This window comes from Sinocyclocheilus rhinocerous, unplaced genomic scaffold (genome assembly GCF_001515625.1).
Source record: "Sinocyclocheilus rhinocerous isolate Xijiao unplaced genomic scaffold, SAMN03320098_v1.1 scaffold85, whole genome shotgun sequence".
Lineage (NCBI taxonomy): Eukaryota > Metazoa > Chordata > Actinopteri > Cypriniformes > Cyprinidae > Sinocyclocheilus > Sinocyclocheilus rhinocerous.
In genome coordinates, this window is record NW_015649998.1 from 876,827 (window position 1) to 899,768 (window position 22,942).

Here is a 22,942-nt window from a genome sequence, read left to right on the forward strand (position 1 = left end):
GTGTGTAGTTAATAGATTACATTAGGCTACAGTGGTTTGAGCACGTTTGACCAGAGACTAGAGTGCAATTAAAGAGCTGTGCTTATTGTGATTGACGGTGGCCGTCTTGAGAAGCGAGAAAGCTTCGTAAAATGGCTCATAAAAAGGACGAGGACGTGAATGGTTTTTACAAGTCGGAATGTAAAATTACGGTAATATTGCGTGAACATTTCACATGAAATGCTGTCAGTGTGAGGGGGAGAAGTAGGGACGCGCGCCGCGAGGCACCCAAGAAAAATACAACCGCTTTAGGCTATATTTCTGGACAGTTTAATAAATAATTAATCACAAAACTATCACAGAAATTAAGTATCTTGGGGATGATCGAGGGGCACAAGGATAATCTCAGACCCGGCCCTGCGGCTGGGGCTGCTGCAGCACCCTTAGCACCCCTAGTTCCCACAGCCATGGTTTACTTACATGCTATTACAATCAAAGGTCTCTTTAGGAAATGATGGAGAAATGATTATGTGTGAAATGATGCAACGCCCTCTGTTGGCAATATAAAATAGCAGGGTCCAAAGTCCAATGCCACATAATTTGGAATAAATAAATAAATAGATTGTTTAGCTGATTCATAAAATAGATAGATATGTACATGAATTAAACAGCCAACAGAAAACTGATGTATACTTTCTTTTTTTTTTTTTAAGTATGATTGACTAATCATTGCAATAATCAGACTCACCACTAGTCACCAGAATTAATTAAAATCGGATTTAGATTGCGCAATATGCCTGTCAGATGTTGGATGTTGTATATTGATTCAAATATGTGGTCTGAGCAGAAGAGTAATGTTTAACTTGACTGAACCAAGTGGATCTTTGTGTGAGGGTAATGACCTGTAAGCAAAACATGAAGTCCTCCATCTTTTTATAATCACTTCACTAAAAATGTACGCACGGGTGCACAAGCCTGCTCTCTCTCACACATGCACACTCTCACACAGTCTTCCCAGGCATGAAACGAGTATTCTGCAATTTATCTGGGTCAAACACAAAGCCCCTGCACCCCTCCATAGTCTTCAAGAGAGAAAGCAGAGAGAGAATGAGAGGAAGAGAGGGGACATGAGGGTAAATAAACAAAACGCCCATAGAACACATTGATCCTATCCACGTGATGTCGCATTCATCACTGGGCAATGGGGCCAGTGAGAGAGAAGGGGGCAAAACGAGAGAGAGGGAGATGTATATGTTTTTGTGAAGGCTGGATTCTAACAGAGAGGTACTATCGGGATTGTTAGAAGGTAAGAGCCTTATTACTCTCATATTAATCTGAAGATCAATCATTTCAAAGCAAGTGTAACATGCAAATGAGTTGAGATATAATTTCCTCTGTAATTTAGATTTAAAAAACTGACAGACTGCATGCTTGAGAAGCTGAGAATTTTTTAATTTGAAAAAACTATTTAAAAATTATATTATAGAACCTTATGATGGAAGTTTTTTTGTTTTATTTAATTAATATTTAATTTGAAACTATTTAATAACATTCATACAGTAAATCAGAATTGGATTATACATTTGCAAATACATTTGAAAATACAATACAGTAGGGTCCAAAAGTCAAAAACCACATATATTTTTTCCATTTAAATATGGAAATAAACACAAAATTATTTTAGATAAAATTATAAAATAAAATACAAGTAAATGAATAAATAAATGAGAAGCAAAGTTGACGTTTTACTTATTTTATTTCAATAACTTGAATTTTATGTTAAATATATGGGTATGTTTAGAGAAGAAGTGTATGTAGAAAAGCAGGAGAGTCTTTTAGAGTGAGGAGTCTTACAAAAAAAAGTGCTCATCCCCTTTTTTCCTATCTTCCTTCCTTCCTTCTTTTTGTCCAGTTCCACTTTGAAAAAAACAAGCACACAAATACACATATCTCATGTTCTCACCCCTGTGGTGTAGCTACAGCTGCAGATATTTGTGCAGATACAGTATATACATAAACAGCTTCATGGACACTGCATGCACAAACGTAACTTAAAGTAACAGTCTACACAAAAATGAAAATGAAACATCATTTACTCACCCTCATGTTGTTCCAAACCTGCATGACTTTCTTTTTTTCGTGGAACACAAAATGTATTTTTAAGAATGTTGGTATCCAAACGGTTTCAGTTGCCATTGATTTCCATTGTATGGACAAAAATACAAGTCAATAGGACCCAAAACTGTTTGGTTACCAACATTCTTCAAAATATCTTCTTTTGTGCTCCACAGAAGAAAAAAATAAAACAGAAGAGTAAATGATGACAAAGTGTTCATTTTAGGGTGGGCAATTCCTTCAAAACATTCAACACTGAAACCATGATTTGCTTGATGTTGCAGGTCTCCACAGTTCAACATGACTAAAAGGAATTCAAAACTCAGATGGTTACTTCTCATCCACCTCTTAATGTCTGATGTAGTATTTGGCAGAGCTCCACTCCCTCAAAGCAACCCGAGGCCTTCAGTCACTTCAATGCCTCAAACAGAGCAAGTAGAATCACAAGTTGTTGAAGATGATCTTGCTGCCGCCCATCAGTTGGTCTCAAACCTCTCAGCCTCTCTACAAGGTCAGCTGGATCTCCAAAGCAATGTAAGCTGTGCAGAGCTCTCTAATGGAGGCTGGAGTGGAAAGGGTTTCTCTCAGGAGCTATTAGGGTTGGCAATGGTGCCCGTGCTGGTGTCAGCAGGATGTTTGTTTGAAGCCCAAGCACTGGTAATGCAACTCTATGTGGTGTTGGGGCAAAATGATACACATGAATTTTTACAGGACATTCTGGAGCTGATCAAGAGAGGTAAAGAGAGAGATTCAGCACACATGGTCCATCACAGTGTATTCCAAACCCCTTCATCTCCTTCTATGCTGAACTCTGAGTCTCAACGCCACCTACAGGCTGTAATATTTAACATTAATCAGCTAGCTGAGGTGGGTGAGAAAGAAGATAAGGGTAAAGTTGGGCCTAGTGGGAATTGCAATGGATGGGTGAGAGTGAAAGCCACTCGGTTTCTCGGGCAGGCCGCAGAACAGAGCAAGCCATTGTGTCTTGAAGAAGCACAGCAGGTTTGTGGAAGCTTGGGATTCCAATGTGCAGGTGTGACCCAGGATGGCGATTCTGGATATTTCCATGTTATCTTGAGGCCTGGAAGCCACGTAGTGCCTTCATCTAACTTTGAGAGCTGGATTCAGAATTGCAAGGTGGGGTCTGTCCGTTGGCGCAGAAACGGGATCCCTCAACATCACTGTGTAAATGAAAAAGAGGAGCGAGTGTATACAGTAGTGGAGTGGATTCCAGCAGTCTCCACGCTGTATAATCTGGGAACAGCCGTTTACTATGCTTCGGTTAGCTGCTATGACACTGCAAAAGAGAGAGCCATCTTCAGCACTGTGGATCTGGGCACAGACGCCCTCATGGCCGTAACAGGGGGAACCGCGGGGGTTGCCGGTTATGCGTTGGGGGCTGGTTTAAAAACGGGTGTGAAGGCAGGGATTAAATATCTGCTGAACAGCATGAAAGAGGAAGATGACCTGGTAATGAACCAGAACAGCTGGGAGGATGGAACTCTCGCTGTCCAGTAAAAGACCAAGGAGAAACCGATGAGGAGATTCAAGAACAACAGCTGCATTGCTCCATGGCCTCAAGGATTTTTCCACCTGTAGTAAATGATGTTTAGAACGCTCTATTTCTATATGTTCAGTCATAATAAATATGTTCAGTCATAAATACCTTAATATCCAAAAGGTATTTAATGACATTAGCAGGAAGTGACATTATTTTTTGGTGGGAAATAATAACAGCCCAAACATGAGCATTCTTTTTTTCCCCCCCATTCAACATTCCATACTGTTAGGTAATAGAAATCTGTATAATATTTTTATTTTTATATATTATACTATTATAATATGATATAATGTATCATTAATGTTTCAGAAGACACCCTTTTTATGCATCATGCTTAATTTTCTTGTCATTATGTAAATAATGCCTGAGTTTGAGCATATTTCTTAAAGTCTGGTATTCATATATATCCTATTTTAAAGGGTTAGTTCGCCCAAAAATGAAAATTCTGTCATTAATTACTCACCCTCATGTCGTTCTAAACCCGTAAGACCTCCGTTCATCTTCGGAACACAAATTAAGATATTTTTGATGAATTCTGAGACCTCTCTGACCCTCCCATAGACAGCAATGTAATTCCCATGATCTGTGTCAGCTGCGTCACACGGATACGTTGTTTTCGTTCAAATCAAAGCGTAAACAACGTAAAAAATGTATCCGTGTGACGCAGCCGACACAGAATAGCATACACTGTTTACGTCCAGCGGATATTCTCCAAAATGGCACCAGGGTGATGCGGAGGAGACGTTTGAATAAAGTCATAATTTTTTTTCTTTTGCGCACAAAAAGTATTCTCGTAGCTTCGTATAATTGCGGATGAACCCCTGATGCCACATGGATTATTTTACAGATCTCCTTGCTACGTTTCTGGACTTGGGAACATTTCAGTTGTGTTGCTGTCTATGCAGGGTCAGACACCTTTCAGATTCCATCAAAAATATCTTAATTTGTGTTCCGAAGATGAACGAAGGCCTTACGGGTTTGAAACGACATGAGGGTGAGTAATTAATGACAGAATTTTCATTTTTGGGTGAACTAACCCTTTAAGGCGTGTTCCGAAGATGAACGGAGGTCTTACGAGTTTGAAACGACATGAGGGTGAGTAATTAATGTCAGAATTTTCATTTTTGGGTGAACTAACCCTTTAATTTAGTTACAGACTTCAAAATGTACTGCATAACAGGAATGACAAGTAGTCACTTATAACGTAGCTACTCAAGATTTACATCAGTTCTCCAGCGTCAGCTAAGACTTTGACTCATGTTAAGCATGGGTAATATTTAACTGTTATAGGGCATCAGTGGGAGGAGCTACTAGAACACTACTAGATTACAAGATAAACAGAATAGACAACATAAAACCAAACTTTATAACTTTATATATGTAATTGGTGTATAGCAGTTACAAGTAAAATCAAATAGAAATGTTTCTACCAGTATTTCAGTTTTGAACACCTTGTTTTATATAATATAATCGTGTTTTATATATGCATAGTGTAAAATAAAGAAAAGTATTATTAACGTATTCTCACATGTTGATCTCATAATGTTTTCGTGAAGAGACGGTAGGGCCTTTTAAATTTCCTCGGTAGTAGGCAGTAGTAGGTGCTGGTACATCCCTCCATGACATGACTTTCACTTCGTCATTTCTTGGAACGCGAGAAGAGAGCTTTTGAGTTTCGTTTCTACCGCTGTTCTATCAACACCTCTCTGCTGTGAAGTTTGATTGACGGGTGATTCTACCAATTGTGGTGGTCAGTGTGCCCGTCTGCGCCAATGAACGAACGCGACGGTTTCAAGTTGGGTGGGACTTAATGATTTAGTGGGTGGGCAGAAGTGCAACGCGTTGGAAACATTGAGCACAATACAGCAGAAAGGCACAGCAGAGGGAGGTTTATTGAAGAGCCGTCGGTTTCCTGAGAAGTGCTTGTTGCGTGTGTTTATTTACTCGTCAGCTGATGTTCAGTTCAGTGCTGTATTGTTGTCCTTACTGTATGTCTGTAAAGGGCGCTTTGCAAAATTGAGGTTTGAGGATTACTTCTTCAAAAGTGCAGACGATTGTTTCAGGTAAGTTGTTCACTTATACGCTAATATTTACCATGAGATGCTCATTCAATCACCATCAGTCATTGTGCTGTCAAATGTATCGGTCTAGTGTACGATTACTGTATATAACGCTAGTAGATTATATCATTATTATGACCGAGGTGTTTAGAAACGCAGTTGTTGAGTCAGTTTTTCCGTTTGTTGTTTGTGGAGTGGTGTGCAGGTGTGAGGGAATTTTATCACTGTGAGGGCAGAGTGCATGCTCTTCAACCTTGGGCTACTTTAATTAACCCCGTCTTAAAACCCGTTTTCATCTTTTATTAGTTAGTTTCATTTATTAATACTTTAATATGTACAACATTCTTCTGTCATTTTTATCATGGACATTTAGACACACAATTTCCAACACATCTCAAATTATGTGTTTTGTCTGATAATAACATTTTATGATTGAAATCATGGCAATGGAAATGACATTTAAAAACATTTCTGGTCAAAATGGCTGACTTTGACAAGCCTTTATAAGGGGAAAAATATTATGATGTATCCACAACTATGGGACAGTTATAAGTTTTGGAAATTTGATGTGCACTATTTTAAAAGATTGGGTTGTTAAGTTTTTTTTTAAATGCTTTTGCTCACCAAGACTGCATTTTTTTAATCAAAATACAGTCAAACAGTAAAATTGTGAAATATGATTTCAATTAAAAATATTGCTTAATATTATTGTGGAAAGTGTGATTTTTAAAAAAATGATTCTTTGATGAATAAAAAGTAAAAAAAGATAAAATAGGAATCTTCTGAAACATTATAAATGGGTTTACGATCTAAATAAAAAATTTTTTTGAAGAATCTCTACAGTGCTTTTTCATACAAGAACAATTCTTACTGACTGAAAATGTTCAATATGACAACCCTTTTGCCCTTACAATAAAAAATGGCATGTTGAAAAGTCACGCCATAAATTATTATTCTGTGCTTCAACTTCCAAACAACTCCAGGATTTCTCTCCTTGGCTTGTTTTTGAAAATAACCACTGGAACAGGGCTTAAGCTCGGACATCTGACTTGCAAAGCAGTGGCAGGACAGTCCTAGTCCTGACCAGTCCTTGATCTTTGGACAAATATGAAATGTTTTTTTATTTTATTTTGTAGAATGACACAGTGGGAGCGATTGCAGCAGCTGGATACAGTGTATTCACAGAGGGCTTTTGATCTGTACAACAGAGATGAGTTCCCAATGGAAGTGAGACATTACTTGGCACATTGGATCGAGGGCCAGGACTGGTGAGTGCAGTACCTGTGTGAGCAACAAGTAAAACCTGTGGATTGATTGTTATAGTTCTCTATTCCAAAATATATTAATAACCATGGATGAAGATAAGCAAACAGCTGCATCAAGGAGTATCAACAAGTCTGTGTGTGTTACAGGGAACGTGCTTCGCGGGACTCCTCCCAAGCCGCGTTCCTGTTTCAGGTGCTTTTGGAGAATCTGGACAACCAGTTCAGTCGTTTTGCACAAGAGAAAGATAGTTTCCTTCTGCAGCGTAATTTCAGACGCTACAAACAAAACTTTCAGGTAAGTGTACTTCTGTTGCCAAAACTATCATGCCCGATGCCCTCTTTGGATTTCTGAGGATGTAAAAATGCTGAACATGCTAAACAAAAACGATACTGGTAAATTAAAGGCCTGTTTACACCAGGCACGATAAGTATAACCTCAACTGTGTTACTGTCCACACCAACTGATGATAAGGTTCTTTTTATTTCTGTGTGTGCTGTGAACATAATTCCATTTTTATTGTTCATCATCAGCTGGTAAAAAATCTCTTTATGGTTATAGTTATTGATATGTTCTCATTTACAGAAATAAAGTGTTAATCATTGACAGCTATGGGATAATGGGTTACACTTGCTTGTTTGCAGAAGTATCAAGAGGAGCCCTATACTCTTGCTACTATTATCAACTGGTTCCTGGTGAAGGAGAGAGAAATCTTGAATGATGCAGAGCTTGCACAGCAAGTTAGTACCTTAAAGTATCATCATCATCATCATCATCACTCTCATTATCAACATCGTAATCAGCATCTTCTGATTCTCTCTCAATGTCTCAGGTGCAGACATTGCAGGTTCAGCCAGCGGCAGTGGAGTTGGAGAGCCAGAGACAAGTAGAAAAGAGTTTGAAAGACCTTAAGACCAAAGTAGAGGTGTGTGTCTGTGAGTATACACATGTTTGTGTGTGTGTGTGTGTTTGTTTGTGTGTTTGTTCAAGAACATAATTCATTGTTTCATTTGGCAGGTGATGGAGCACAGCATAAGGTGTTTGGAGGAGCAGCAGGATGAGTTTGATTTTAAATATCAGACACACCTAATGGACTGTGAGGCTGCACACTTTATTTAAACGCACTGTCTTTGATTTCACTATATATGGTGGTGCTAATGTGTGTGTGTATTTAATGTGCCTTTAGCTTGCACAGAAGAAGAGAAGAAAATGCAAGTAGAAGGGCTTCAGAAGATGCTCAATGCACTCGATAAATGCAGAAGGGTAGGCACATTTTGTGTGCATTTCTATTCTATTCTATTCTATTCAGGCTTATTATTGTTAACTAAACCTAGTAAATAAATAAATTAATTATGTTTATTAACCATGCTGTTCTTGTATCATTGTCTCAGAACTTCCTGTCTGATATCTCGGCTATGTTGGACGCCGCTGATGTTCTGCGCTCAGCGCTTATAGACGAGGAACTGGTGGACTGGAAGCGGAGACAACAGAAGTCCTGCATTGGTGCTCCTGATGATACAAGTCTGGAACACTTAGAGAAATGGTAACTGCACAGGAATTTCTCTGAGCGATGATCTGTACAAACACCATTCAGATCTGTTTTTAAGATGTTTATGGCCTTCGGCAGGTTCACTCAAATTATAGAGTGCATGTTCCAGCTGCAGAAGTTCTTACAGAAGCTGGATGAGCTGGTAGGGAAGATGACCTACGATAATGACCCTATCCTAGTCCGAAAACCCCCTTTAAAGAGTAGAGTGGACACTCTACTGACCCACCTGATAAAGAGGTACACTCAAACACGTACACAACAACACACACACTGGAAGTCGTGGCCTAATGGTTAGAGAGTCGGACTCGTAACCCAAAGGTTGCGGGTTCGAGTCTCGTACCGGCAGGGATTGTAGGTGGGGGGAGTGAATGTACAGCGCTCTCTCCCACCTTCAATACCACGACTGAGGTGCCCTTGAGCAAGGCACCAAACCCCCAACTGCTCCCCGGGCACCGCAGCAAAAATGACTGCCCACTGCTCTGGGTGTGTATTCACGGTGTATGTGTGCACTTTGGATGGGTTAAATGCAGAGCACTAATTCCAAGTATGGGTCACTTGGCCAAATGTCACATCACTTTCACTTTCACACACGACTCTCTCTTCATGCATATGTGCTTCATTATTTGTTGGTGTGTTTTCAGCTCATTTGTCGTAGAGACTCAGCCATCCATGCCACAAGGTCGAGGCCCCCTGGTGCTGCGCACAAATGTTCAGTTCTCAGTTAAAGTCAGGTCAGACTCTAACATTATACAACGCATTACACCACCTATGAAACTGTGAAAACCAGTATTGATCCTATTTACTATAGCAATGATTATTATTATGCTTCGTTGTCATACAGTATATTGGTTGTGACACAGGTATATACTTTCAAACATTAGGAAACTGAGAATATGTTAATTCATTTTAGTGTACTGTCCTGTATATGACCCCTTTTAGTTCTAAGGAACTAAGTACTTAGAAATATTTGTGAACGTTACCTACTTCCCTTAAATATCAGTACTGCTTTTGTCTGCTTATTGATTAAATGTAAAAATGTTTAGTTCATGTTGCTGAGATGGAAGTGGAGAAAAAAAAGTTTCCCCTCAGGCATAAAATGACCATAACTCTCCTCTTTACAGATTGTTATATAAAGTTTCTGAACTGAACCATGTTATGAAGGTGACTGTTTCTGTTAACAAGTAAGATCGCTGTCTCTGTTTCTTTCCTCATTTTATATGATTTTTATTTCTGAGACTATAGAATCTGAGAGTCATTCTTGTTAGATTTATGTGTTTTGATATGGTTTCTAATGAGTCAGTTGGTGGTTAAGAATCCTTACTCTCTTTCCTCCATTTTTTTTGTTTAGTGCTGCTTCACAACTAAAAGGGTGAGTGTTCACTTACACAGATTTTTATTACCCCACCCCACAAATTCATGACTGTTATTTGAAATACCATGTTTGTATTTATATGTGTTTATATTGTAGGTTTCGGAAATTTAATGTGCTGGGTACCTTAAGTAAAGCTCTTAACATGGCTGAGAGTATGAATGGGGGCATGGTTGCTGATTTCAGACATTTGGTGAGTCTTTCCAGTGTGAGTTTGAATATATTGCCAAACAAAGCAACATTATACCATTATTACATACTATGAACTTGTTCATTTTTAATGTTTAGTTAATATTAAGTGACGGCACAACAACATCTGAGATAATATACCGTGGTAGACAATTTGGCAGTGGACCATGTTAAATTTTTTTAACCAAATTATGATTATAAAGATAAATCGTTGTGAATGAATTGTGTGCTAATGATAAATCATTGTGTATATGTGCTTTTTCACAGACTTTGAAAGATCAGAAAGTTGGTGGTGGAGGAAAAGGAATCAATGATGTGAGTTTTCTAAGGATCTTATGTATAGTAAATGCTATTAGTTCAATTGTGGCACGTAACATGCATAAATCCAGCAGATAGTCAACAACAGAAACATGACTGGTTTCTAGAGTCAATGCAGATTAAGGGCATTTCTACATCTGTAGATCGTTTGCTTTGTTCCAGAACAGGGGCTTAAATTTTGCAATGCATTTTCTCCTTAGTTTGGTTTGCTTTCACAAGTAAATATTTCAAAGCACACCCAAAATGTGATTACATTTACATTAATAACACATTTTAGTCATTTAGCAGACGCTTTTATCCAAAGTGACTTACAAATGAGGACAATGGAAGCAATCAAAATCAACAAAAGAGCAATGATACGCAAGTGCTATAACAAGTCTCAGTTAGCTTAACGCAGTACACGTAGCAAGGTTTTTTTTTAAAATTATATAATCAATAAAAAGAAAACGGATAGAACAGAAAAAGAATAGAGAAGCTAGTGTTAGTTTTTTTTTTTAACAACAAGCAGTTAGTAAATAGAGTGCAAGTCTTAAAGGGCAAGTTTTTTTTAAAGAATTTAATTAGAATATTGATTATTAAGTTCTTATTATTGTAGTAATAATAATAATAATAATATTGCTACTTATATAATTATATATATATATTATATTACTACTTAATATTACTACTTAATAATAATACTTAGTATTAGTGACTTACTGATTATTAAGTCACATGTGTGTATAACTGAGTTGGATTGCTTTCTCGCCACAAGCGAACCACTCCAGAGTTTTTTTTTATTTGGGCCAAGACCATCTCATTCAGTCGATCTCAAGCCAATTTTTTTTTTGGTACAGATCTGATTGCAATTTTCAAAATATATCTAAACGAACAAAACTAATGGATAAAACATGCCAGGTTATGAAACAAACACTCCAAATGAGTGTGAAAACGCAATAAGAGTCACTTCTAATAAAACACATTGAATTACAGTGCTGGTGATATTTAGATAAATAATTCCACAAAATACAAATACATAATTGTGCAAAGCTGTAATAATAAAAAAACTGAATTCAGAGTTGTATGTTTATAAATCTGGTTTTGTGTTTTGTGCAGCTCTCATTGAGTGTGACTGAAGAACTGCACAGAATAACCTTTCAAACCCAGTTTGACTATCAAGGCCTGTCTGTCCCTTTGGAGGTGAAACAACATCTTTTCCTCATTCAAACCATCCTCAGTAAAGTTGGAACATTCCATAGATTTGGCAGTCCAGTTTTTATGACCATACTTCCTTTTTCCATCCCAGACCTCTTCCCTTCCTGTTGTGGTGGTTTCAAACTCCAGTCAGCAGCAGAGTGCTTGGGCATCTGTTCTGTGGTTTAACATGCTCTGTTCAGATCCCAAGGTCAGGAGCAAGAGTTGCTTTTGGTTCATGAAAAGCTTGAATCATCATAATAGAATCGTTTTCTTTTTATTTGCATCACTACAATTCACTTTTGTGTGTGTGCATCTAGAACGTCAAGTTTTTTGAAACCTCACCTGCAGCCACTTGGCCACAGTTTGGGGAAATGCTAAGTTGGCAGTTTCTCTCTTGTGGGAAACGTGGTCTAGACAGTGACCAGTTGGAGACCCTCGCCATCAAGCTCTTTGGTATGCACTTGCCACACCTTTCATTCTTTAATAGAAAACATAATATAAAGTAAAATAAAGGTCATAAAGTAATCTTGTATTTGTTAATAATGTCATATTTCTTATTAGGTAAACAACAGAGCTATGACAGCTGTAAGATATCCTGGACCAAGTTCAGTAAGGTAAAAACACTATTGTGCAAGTCTTTGTGACATGCCTGATATGGATGTATGTTTACTCATGGTTGTCTGTGTGTGGTTTAGGAGAACCTCCCTGATACAAACTTCACCCTGTGGGTGTGGCTGGATGGCATTCTAACCCTGGTTAAACTCTACCTGTCAGACCTGTGGAGTGATGGGTATGGATGCCATATATAGATGATAGATAGATTAAAAAGTCGTCATGGAGTGTGTGTGTTTTCAACACAAGTGTGTTTGTTACTGTAGGTCTATAATGGGCTTTGTCAGCAAGGGGAAGGAGAGACTTTTATTAAAGAAGAAGCAGAATGGCACTTTCCTATTGCGTTTTAGCGAAAGCATCAAAGATGGAGGAATCACATTCAGCTGGGTGCAGTACGCTAACGATGGTAAACCATGTCATAAAATAATATGTACTTTCAGACATGGTTCAGTATTTGGCCACACAGGGTCCAGTAAATGTGAGACTGAATACACATTTTTTTTTGTTAGGCACTCCGAGTGTTCAAACAGTGAAACCATTCACCAGTACTGACCTAAAGCAGATTGCTTTACCTGATATCCTCTGCAACTTTCGGATCATGGTAGCAGAAAATATTCCAGTTAACCCACTGTGTTACCTTTACCCAAACACTCCCAAAGACCAGGCCTTCGGCAAATACTACAGTGAAAAAACTGGGGGTGAGTTGTTCGTGTAGAATGTGGTAAATTTCAGGCTTTGTAAAATACACTACTAAAAATTCAGCGATGTCAACATTATAAATAAATAAAATAAAACCTTTTTGACATTTTCCCTTAAGTCTGTGTATAAATATTACACTTTGACTATTTTTTTATTAATATTATTATTTAAAAACTACCCTAAGCAATATTTACTTCATTAGAATTTTCTTTTCTTTATGCTTTAGTTTAGTATAAATATAAAATTAGTTTGAACTAACCTGTAATACTACAGTGAAAAGACTGGAGGTAAGTTGCTTATGTAGAATGTGGTGAATTTCAGGCATTGTAACAACATTATAAAAAAAAAAAAAAACTTTTTGACATTTTCCCTTTGTCTGCAATATAAATATTACACTTTGACCAATTGTTTTGGAATACATTTTAATATTAAAAAAACTACCCCAAGCAATATCTACTTATTATTATTTAGAACTTTCTTTTCTTTATGCTTTAATTTAATATAAATATAACATTTGTTCAAACTAACCTAAACCTATTTAATGTAACAAGTACTAAATTGTTTCACCAAGAAATCATTTTCTTTGTCTTGTGATATTTTTGCTTTAGAGGAGAATCCTTACCTGAAGTACCTCAAAACCAAACTGGTTTTTGTCTCTAAAGAGTAAGTCTGTGTTTGTTTATTGGTTTACATTTGCATGTTGTGTGTTTGCATAATTTGCATAATTACATAACATTTATGACAGTGCACATGTGCTGTCTTTGGTCTGGTGTTTACTGTTTTGCTGTTTAAAAAGCAGTTTTTCAGCCTTTCAGTGATATTTAGTATGTATCTTGTGATTTTTATTTTTTCCCCTCATAATTTCAACCAAGCAGCCATTGTAGCCAAATAGATTTCAATGTTTCATCATAAACAATTAAGAATATTTAATCAGCTTCATTTATATACAAAAGATATCAAACATAAATGGCATTATTTACTAGCACAAATGAATAGTTCAATCAGTTGTTTTGAAATGATTCATTAAAAGTTTGGACTTATTCTTGAATTTGAAAACAACTTGAATTTGAAACTTTTTGTTTTGCTCCTAAAGTTTTAATCAGAAGGCATTATGATCTCTGTTTATACTGATAGTCAGTAATAGTCAATAATAATAGCGGAAATTTACAAGGCAAATAAAAAGCGCATTACTATAACTATTCATGATATTGTTTCGTTTTATGTCACCAGCTAATTTGTGAACTCTGAATATATCGACCAGCTTTAGTTCAGTGCTTCATTACTGCAAATGTGGTCCCGCACACATGCAGGCATAATTTTCGTCATCAGCACAGTCTGCTGATGTTTGCGAAAAGGAGCAGAATATGGAAAATGAAGTATATCTGGGCTTTAGAAATAAGATGTACTTTGCCGTACCTTTTATTGCTGCCTGTGTATAGGTTATACAGGTTATCACTAGATATTATGTGATGATGTGAGGGTCGCATTGTGAGATAACAGCATTCAAGACGTTACAGCAATATTATTTGACGATAAGTGTGATGATGTGAAAGTCTGGAGCGAACAGGCTGTAAGAATGAGTAGACACTGAGATGGCTGTTCTGCTGGTTTACTGGAGTGATCTGTGCTTGATTGCTGCAGGAATGGCTGTTCTGGCGTCAGAGAGGGGCCAGAATCTGACCTGTCCACACAGGACAGAGGTGAGTCCTGCCTCCACGGCCCCTCCAAATCCAATCAGCTCGACCCTAACCTGCATCTGATTTGCTGGATGATCACCAAATGTGTCATGATTGCAAAAGGCTTTCTGATAGATGCTACCTTTATGGATGCTTCTCTGTCATTCAGAGGCCCAGTCAACTTCGTAATTTTGTTTAGATTCTTCCTTTCTTTCTTTTCCTACCCAAGTGCATTTGGTTCACTTTGCACAAAGAGACCTTGTGTTTGTGTGGTGGGCTGTGACTGTGGTGTTGCTGTTTTTCAATAACACAAATCTAACCATAACAGTAACGCTGATTTAAAAACGTTTGTGGAAGCTTGAGGTTGCATGCCACATGCACATGCAAAATATAGGGATGCACCGATATCGATAAGCTGAAGTTATGGCCGATTTTGAAATTCTGCACTGTTTTGATTAAATAAATTAATAGTAGATGTCAAACACTAAAATGAGGGGTTTTACATGTTTATACTGTATTAATGAATTCTATGATCATTTTGAGATTTGCTAAAGATTTAATTTTAACAGGGTTGTTAGAATTTTAACGTTTTTAAAGTTTAATTTTGAGCGTTAGATGACAGCAATGGTTATATAAATGTATGACTGGGCAAAATGAGCAATCTCTAAAACTGGCTGATAACCGATATGATACCGATATATTGTGCATCTCTAAAGCTGACCCAACACTCTTAAGAATAAAGGTTTTTTTATTGGCATTTATGGTTCAGTGAAGAACCTTTTACATCCTTTGGACTTTTCCACTGAACCAAAGGTTCTTTATTAGATTATTAAAATGTTCTTCAGACTAATAAAAAGGTTCTTTACTGAAAGGTACTTTGGGGATCTAAAAATGGTTCTTCTATGTCAGAGCAATGGTGAAAACCTCCTTTTGGAACCTTTATTTTTTAAAAGTGAAGCTAAAGAGCATCAGAAATACAAGATGTTATTATTGTAATGATGCTATTGGGTTTATAACATCTCTCTTTCTTTCTCATCTCCTTCATGTTTAAAAGACCCTCCTTTTTCTGACGCGGGTGATGATGACTTGTTGCTCCAAGTGTTTGAGAAGTCTCCAATGCTCTCCAGCTCTACCACTGATGATGATATGCTTAACAGTATTTTGGACAGTGATAGCGAGTGCACTGTTCCAGATGCATTTCCTCCAACCGCCCCCCACATTTCACCATCATGCCTCCAACACAACTTTTCAGAGAGCCCTCTGGATATCTTTGCAGACGCGCTCTCTCCAGACATTGATGTTAATGTCACATTGCATGAGTTTATAAACTCTCCAGACATCCTAAATGGCATAAACCTTCGAATGCTGCCAGAGGAGTCAGATGACTTTGTCCTTGATTCTGGTTTGATTCAAGACCTTGGCTATCCCAACATACCGCTGACCCCCTGAATTTCATCCATTTAACACAAAACCATGATCCATGTGGTTAGCTAAATCTCAAGCCGTATAATGATTTCCGTAACTCTGATTTGTTGTAAATAAGTATCAAGTAGGCAGGCAAAATACAGCTCATTAATTCATTTTCAGTACTGATTTAATTATTACTTTATCCATTTAGTGTTTATTTCTGAATGTCTACACATCCAGTCATCTGTTACGTATCTCTATTCCTTTTTTTTTATCAGAGTAAAGCCTTTGAAAAGGCTTAGAGGTCAAAAATAGAACCTTTAGGATGAGGTCTTGTGACCTCACTATTCGTAAGCTGCTAGCAAATATTTGTCCCTATAAAAATAAGATGGAAAAAGGGTTTTATTGAAATTAATTCAAACAATATCAGAGCACTTTTGAAAATGGAAATTAGTGGAGATTAGAGAATAGAGTTTGGATGACTATTTATGTAAAAAAACAAAAAAAACAAACATATTTCTTCAATTTGACCCAACTAAAGATCATGTTTTTATGATCCAAGTATACAATCAGCTTTTATGCAGGTCGAAAGAAAAGTTTGTATTCTTTTATTCTAATTAACTGGGCCTTATTGGAAAGATAATTTGACAGTGAACGCAATAAACTTTATTAATGTGTTAAACACCTTTAGTTATGTGAATCAGGCATTAGCTTTGAGCTAATGGTTTATAAAGCATCTCAACAGCAAAGACATTTTTGTGCATGCATTTATGACTATAGAACAAATTCTCTATGCACAATTTGAAAAAAAGTGGGTAAAAAAACTGTCTTTGTAATAGCAACAATTAATTTAAAGCACCTTAAAATAGTGCTTGGTTTAAATGTTATCACTTAATTTGACATTTAAAGGCACCAGTGTTGATGATGCTTTTGTAGTAGTCTTTAACTCTAGGATTTGAGGCACCTTCACTTTTTTGTCTTTTGTGATCAATTTTTATTTTGTATAACCACTATTGAGATTGTAGAGAAGACGTGAATGTTTTGCTTTTTGATTCGATGGCTTTCACTAAACTGCCCAACTTGAAGCCAATAGAAATACTCCATTATCCTGTTTTTGGTACTGGATAGTTGAGTCATCAATTACCGAGTTTTGATTAGGCAGATAATGACACTGCTCTATCATTTTGAAAGTTGGAATAAGTTCTGTTATCCCAGTTGAAGGGAGATTATTCAGAGCTTTATCTCTCTGGTGAAAATACTTGATAATATTTGTTTTAGATGTTAAAAAAAAGAATTTGAATAAGACTGATTGTATGATTACTCTGAGAGTAACACTGTGATTAGCTGATAGCAGAAAAAAATGCACTTGAGTGGAAATGTGTAAGAACAGAATGCTTCTGATTTCTTGGTAAGTGAAATGATTTCTTGTGTAACAATGTTTACAGATAAAGAGGATGTGTTCCTCTAACTGAATCTGTTGGGTCCTGGAGGAGATTGGACAGTCTCTGAAATCTTTTAGAGAGAAAAAAGGCCCAAATAGTTTTTTGCCCCCACATTTCCTTCTTTTTTTTCTGAAATGAAATACCATACCAGAGTTGTTTAATCACTTTCTTGCAGAATCATTTTGTTACCCCATGATCACTTCTGTTTGAATTTGTAGACTTTGTTTCAAATGCATGTAACTAAGTTTTGCATTGTGTCAACTGTCAACCTGTAATGTGTTTTGTATCTGTGAACAAGACATTGTAGAGTTGAAATACCAGAGTGTTAACAGTGGTACACTATTCTCCAATAAAACATCTAACGAGAGAAAAGTCTGTCATGATGTCTTTCTAATTGAAAACCAAGACACTTACCTGATCAAGCAGAACGTTAATAGAGGGATGCGATATTGTGTTAAGTTGTTAAAACCTGTTAGGTTACCATCTGTTCCCTTACACAGGGACAAAATTGGATTTGTCCAATGTTCCATTGTACACCCGCATTTCATATATAGACTTGCAAACTGGATTTGGAATTGGTGTGAGTTATTAAACATTGATTTCACAAATAATAAAATAAACAGACTCTTGTGGCCATTCTGAGATCCATGAGCATGATACCCGGGATTTTGTTTGATGACCATAAATTTCTAAATACAATGTGGCCTTAGCTTTGACGTCATTTGTGATATGGCTCTTCTTTTGTTGCAATGTTAAGAATTTTTACAGATTACGCAGTCAGGAACACTTGTCTGGACTTGCGAAATGCTTGGTTTTGTGTCCAGCTCTAAAAAGGCTGGACGCTGACTTGAGATGGTAATATAAAAACACATAATAAAATTCAAATAGATAATAAAAATGGGATCTGGACAGATTCAAACTTTAATCTCCATTATAACAGAAGCAAGTTCATATACTTTCTGTGCTAACAGAAAAAGCCCTTTTGCTGACTTTATATTTTGTTACTTTATTTTAAAAGAAGCCATTCAGAACGACATTTTCATACATATGTTATCATTTTGAATCATATTTTAATTCTAGAACACTGATATGATGTGCAATATATACACATTACATATCCACATTTCGAGGAATTGTGCAAATAATCCTTAATAAAAATAAAATCATACAAGTTATCTCATATTCTGGAGGTCCAGCTTAAACAGTAGATAAATAAAAATGGAAACAACACAGCAAGCAAAAGAGGACTTAAGAAACTCTTGTGGTTTCCTATGTGAGGTATTAAACGAAGCAGCGAGGCATGTCTGTTCTTGTTTTCTCCATCGCCCAACTTCAAACTCCCATGTTCATTTGTGCGTGAGGTTACACATGTTCTTAATGTCATTATGAATCATTCCTGTGGTGGCACGCATAATTACTGCATATGTGCAATCAGAAAAATGAGGAAATGAAACCGAGAAAGTTTGTGCGTTTGCAGTGAAAAGCCACATGACACGTTTTCTTTCCGACCTTTGATGGAACTGGAAAATCCCACCACTTGAGAAAGAAATGCCTACAGACCATTATAGTAAAAAATGAGCTAAATAAAGAAGTACAAGCTATTTGACCATATAGAAAGTGAATGGAAAATAAAACCGTGCTTAATACATCAAATGTGTATATTTGAGTTCGATTTGGTTGTATTGCTTTAATTGTGCTTTATATGCAGCTGATGGAGGTGAATAAAGATAAACCTGAGAACTGTGAAGCAGGGCCGTGCAGAGACCTTTGGAGGGGCAGGTGCTCAAAGTATAAAAGGGGCACATGGAGCACGGCTTTTAATAGGGCTGTGCTCCTTGCTGAGACATGTATCGAAACGGATGCTTCTGTATTGATAGCAGCAAATGCCGTGACGCAGTTTTGAAAAAGAAACACAGAACAGAAAAGACCATTTTAAGTTTAAAAGTTAAATAAATATTTCTTTGCACCTCTTAATCACTCTGAAAATAGAAACAGAATTAAATTAGGCCTATTATAATTATTATTGTGTTTACAGGGTAGGCCTATGGTGGTTTTGCTGTTGTAAACACTACTGTTGTTGTTGTAGAAAAATATCAATAATATAAGTACAAGCACACCGCTCCGCTGAGAACTCCACTTACAGGTGTAGTGCCGAAATTTGCAACCTGCCAAATTATGCACCCCCTAGTATTGGTAGGTTTAGGAGTAGGTGTGGGGGAGGGGTTAGGATTAGGGGTGGGGTTGGGATTAGGCAATCAGGTAGTGACTTCAACGAGGGGTGCATAATCTGGCAGGGGTGCAGAATTCGGCACAACACTGGCAGCCGTGGACGTTAATTTTACTAATAGTTAGATTGGGCAGGCCTTCACAAAATGGTCACTGAACATCTACAGCACAAGATCACTTTCAGATTGAAATGAGTCGGATAACATTCTTCATTATCACTTATCTTATTGTGAACCGACGGGTTCTCCATATCCAAGTTAATGGACGTACAGCTTTGCCTAGTAGGTCTTTGTAGGCCTGGTTAAACTGCCGGTTCATGGCTGCGTACAACAAAGGGTTAATGCAACTATTTAACCAAGTGAGGTTTGCACAAAACATATGAATGACCTGTGGCGCACGGTTCGCCTTATCAGCGACATTCAACAGCAGAAATGGCGCAAAACAGCCAACAAAACACAAGAAAACTGTAAAGCACATTCGAGTTACACGCTTAAATTCACTGTCCTCTCCTGAGTTGGCAGCTGGAGTGGTCTGGATTGTTACCGGAGTTGGTTTAGAAGATGTTTCTGTGTCTTTTGAGGCATCTTGAATGGAGTTTTTTGGTTCTTTTGCGCTTGTGTGGCCCTCAGATTTCTCCAGTGCTTTGTTCTTATTCTGCTCCGCTCCTGCCTCTTCATGACTGATCTCACAGCTTTGAGTTGTTGAAGCTCCAGCACTGATCCCGCTGTCATCCGTCGTTGTTTCGGCTTTAGCCCTCTTGCGTTCTGATGAGCGACGACTGGGCCTGTACTTCAGAAAAGCCTTAGAGGCTACACGCACCTTACGGTAGATCAGAAAGTAGAAAAGGCCCACACAACCCAGGCCCAAGAAGAAGTACAGGAAGAGCAGCACGGTGGTGTAAGGCCGCCCTTTAGTCCGGTGAAAACTGCAGGTGCACACTTGTGGGGCAAACACGTAGACGGGCCAAAGTGGGGCGAAACTGGCTACACCCAGTAGCCAGGATGAGATGAGGAGCACCGCCACTCCACGGTGGGACAGGAGCAGACGGGCACAGCGAGAAGTGCGATGCGCAACAACCAAATAACGGCTCAAAGCGATGAGGCATAATGTAATAATGGACACGCTGTTGGACAGGAACAGGAGGAATCCAAACATACGGCACCACGTGGCTCCACCTCTCCAGTGCAGGTGCAGGTATGAATCAGCACTGACCGGTTGGAGGATCGTGCAGTAAAGAAGGTCAGCGAGGGCAAGGTTTACTATGAGAACATTGAAACGTGTCCTCAGGCTGGCATCAGTAGCAAAGGCGAGGACGGTCAGAATATTCCCTATGGTTCCTACTATGGTCACAGTCGATCCCAAGAGGACGCCAAAGTAACGGTAGCCCTCCACAGACGGGGACGCACAAGAAAAGGTATCATTTCTTAGAAGATCTGTGTCGTTCCACATCCTGAGAAGACACAAAACAGTAAGCTCATCAAAATCAAACATCCTTGTGGTCCTAATAAATAGGTCATACATTTTTTGGTGTACTTTTGTAAGCACAAACATGCTGTGCTGAGTGAATGTTTTATTGCCCACATGTCACTTTATTAAGGGCTGCTGGTTTCATTTTTCTTTCTGAAACTGAGTGCCACATTTTAAGGTCACTACAAACCACATCCTGTTAAAGGCACAATATGTAATTTTCGCCACTAGAGGGCGCGTATTCAAAATAAACAAAGAGGCAAAGGCGTAGTTTGATGTCGACACATGGCTCGAAAGCAGCGGAGCTTTTATTATGCCACAGTTGACCGCTTCCGCTCCTTCCGGTCGTGCGTATGTGGGAAAAAAAGCAGCACTGTTTTATCATACTAGATACATTTGAAAGTTCTGTTATAATGCTACTCTGTGCGGTCGTCACCGGTCTAATAAAACGCACAACATATTAAAGCATCTTTGGGGGTTCCATCCCTGCGTCTCAATGTTCATACTATCCATCCTAAATAGTATGTGAGATTAGAATAAGTGTGTCCCAAAGCATAGTATGTTGAAAAGAGTATGCCAAAAGTCCCCGGATGGTCTACTATTTCAGGTCGATTTTTGAAGTGTGGATCCGTGCACACTCTAATGGCTAAAATTTCCCACAATGCATTGCGCTTTGGGGAAGGATTCGGTCCAGAACTACAAACACGAATAAAACGCGTTAGAAAAACTACAAACGTGGCGGATGCGCGCGATCGAGGGTTAGGTAGAGAGGTTTACAAAAGGTTTGAGTTACTAATAATCAACATTTAACCTGGTAAAAAAAAATTTTTTTTATTGTTATCCGTGTTATAATTCATCTGCAACAGCAATGTGAACTTTTATAAACATCTGTTCGGTCGTTAACTTTTAAATTCATCATTATGCAGAAAATATGAGCAGAGTTCTCCACATGAAAGACCCGCGACTGGCAGATCAACGCAGACATCCCACCCTGCAAAAACTCATTTCAGGGAGGTAGTACCACCCCCAACAGCGTTTGATTAAGACACGTTTGTTTAAGTAAACTAAATTAAGAGAACATTTTTGAGCACATATTTGAATTATTTACAGTACACACATACATACATTCATTACTTTAGTATTATGTTTTCTGTCTCAAATGGCTAAAATAAATGGTAATGCAACTATTATGCATGCAGTTCATTTACAAACTTTCCTTGTTCTGTGATGTGGCTTGCTTTGCAGATTTTAGCGTTTTAATGGATGGCTCAAAGTCATAGCAGTCTGTGTCACATAAAACTGAAAAAAATAATGAAAAGGCAATTATGCATTTACACACCTAAGGATTATATCAACCAAAAAAGTAACTGCTTATGTGTAAATGTGTAAACATAAAACCATGTCTGGAGAAACGACAAACAACAAGTGCTACTCTACACTGCTATTTTTGGGTGAAGTAACCCTTTAACTTTTGTTAATATTCATGTTAGTTCACAGGTCATTAACTAATGTTAACAGATACAACTTTTGAACTTAAAAATGTATTACGAAATGTTTGTATTAACATTAGCTAAGACTAATAAATGCTTTAGAGGTATTGTTCATTGTTAGCAGGGGCGGATTTAGTGAATTGGGCAAAATATAGGAATGGGGCCCTATACATTTGCACACATTTTCCTTGATCAACCTTGAGGTTCCTTTTTTTGTTGTGATGCTTGCTTCTGCACAATGGTGCCCCATAGTTGTGTCCAATGTTTCTACATTTTTCATGTACGCGTTATAATGGCTTTCTTTCATGTTGTAGACCACAAAATAGCAACTGATTTACAGTTGA

At 37.8% G+C, this 22,942-nt stretch overlaps 3 protein-coding genes across 5 annotated transcripts in view; 2 read left to right on the forward strand and 1 right to left on the reverse strand.

Moving 5' to 3' along the window:
* Positions 1–1,187: 1,187 nt before the first annotated feature.
* Positions 1,188–3,688, forward strand: LOC107711072 (uncharacterized). The gene is made up of 2 exons (XM_016515991.1): positions 1,188–1,285; positions 2,379–3,688. Exon 2 carries the CDS (start codon positions 2,395–2,397, stop codon positions 3,610–3,612), a length of 1,218 nt encoding a protein of 405 aa, XP_016371477.1. The 5' UTR covers positions 1,188–1,285; positions 2,379–2,394; the 3' UTR covers positions 3,613–3,688.
* Positions 3,689–4,777: 1,089 nt separating this feature from the next.
* Positions 4,778–17,782, forward strand: LOC107711071 (signal transducer and activator of transcription 1-alpha/beta-like). 3 transcript variants are annotated; one of them, XM_016515988.1, is made up of 24 exons: positions 4,778–5,718; positions 6,852–6,983; positions 7,128–7,275; positions 7,623–7,718; positions 7,811–7,903; positions 7,996–8,074; positions 8,165–8,241; positions 8,370–8,521; positions 8,606–8,764; positions 9,169–9,258; positions 9,649–9,708; positions 9,876–9,896; positions 9,996–10,089; positions 10,353–10,400; positions 11,499–11,582; positions 11,689–11,787; positions 11,897–12,032; positions 12,141–12,193; positions 12,275–12,369; positions 12,458–12,597; positions 12,701–12,889; positions 13,499–13,553; positions 14,532–14,590; positions 15,621–17,782. In XM_016515988.1, the coding sequence occupies exons 2-24, from the start codon at positions 6,853–6,855 to the stop codon at positions 16,013–16,015; spliced, it is 2,553 nt and encodes an 850-aa protein (XP_016371474.1). In that variant the 5' UTR covers positions 4,778–5,718; position 6,852; the 3' UTR covers positions 16,016–17,782. The 3 variants fall into 3 exon arrangements, with proteins under 3 accessions (XP_016371474.1, XP_016371476.1, XP_016371475.1); XM_016515990.1 differs by lacking the exon at positions 14,532–14,590 and having other exon boundaries at positions 15,621–15,724; XM_016515989.1 differs by lacking the exons at positions 4,778–5,718; positions 6,852–6,983; positions 7,128–7,275 and having other exon boundaries at positions 7,639–7,718; positions 7,782–7,903.
* A 1,958-nt stretch (positions 17,783–19,740) lies between these two features.
* The window catches only part of LOC107711075 (G-protein coupled receptor 84-like), a 5,073-nt gene continuing 1,871 nt past the window's right edge, over positions 19,741–22,942 (reverse strand). The window contains exon 2 of the mRNA XM_016515993.1: positions 19,741–21,091. Within this exon, the coding sequence (XP_016371479.1) occupies positions 19,861–21,091 (1,231 nt within the window). The 3' untranslated portion in view covers positions 19,741–19,860. The remainder of the gene's footprint in view (positions 21,092–22,942) is intronic.

What these genes read in the sequence shown, in the direction of transcription:
- LOC107711072 (XM_016515991.1), top strand. Translation starts at nt 2,395, where the DNA reads ATGACTAAAAGGAATTCAAAACTCAGATGGTTACTTCTCATCCACCTC.
- LOC107711071 (XM_016515988.1), top strand. Translation starts at nt 6,853, where the DNA reads ATGACACAGTGGGAGCGATTGCAGCAGCTGGATACAGTGTATTCACAG. An exon ending in GTGACTGTTTCTGTTAACAA is followed by an intron (nt 9,709 to 9,875) that starts GTAAGATCGCTG and finishes TTTTTTGTTTAG; the next exon opens with TGCTGCTTCACAACTAAAAG. An exon ending in GCCTGTCTGTCCCTTTGGAG is followed by an intron (nt 11,583 to 11,688) that starts GTGAAACAACAT and finishes TTTCCATCCCAG; the next exon opens with ACCTCTTCCCTTCCTGTTGT.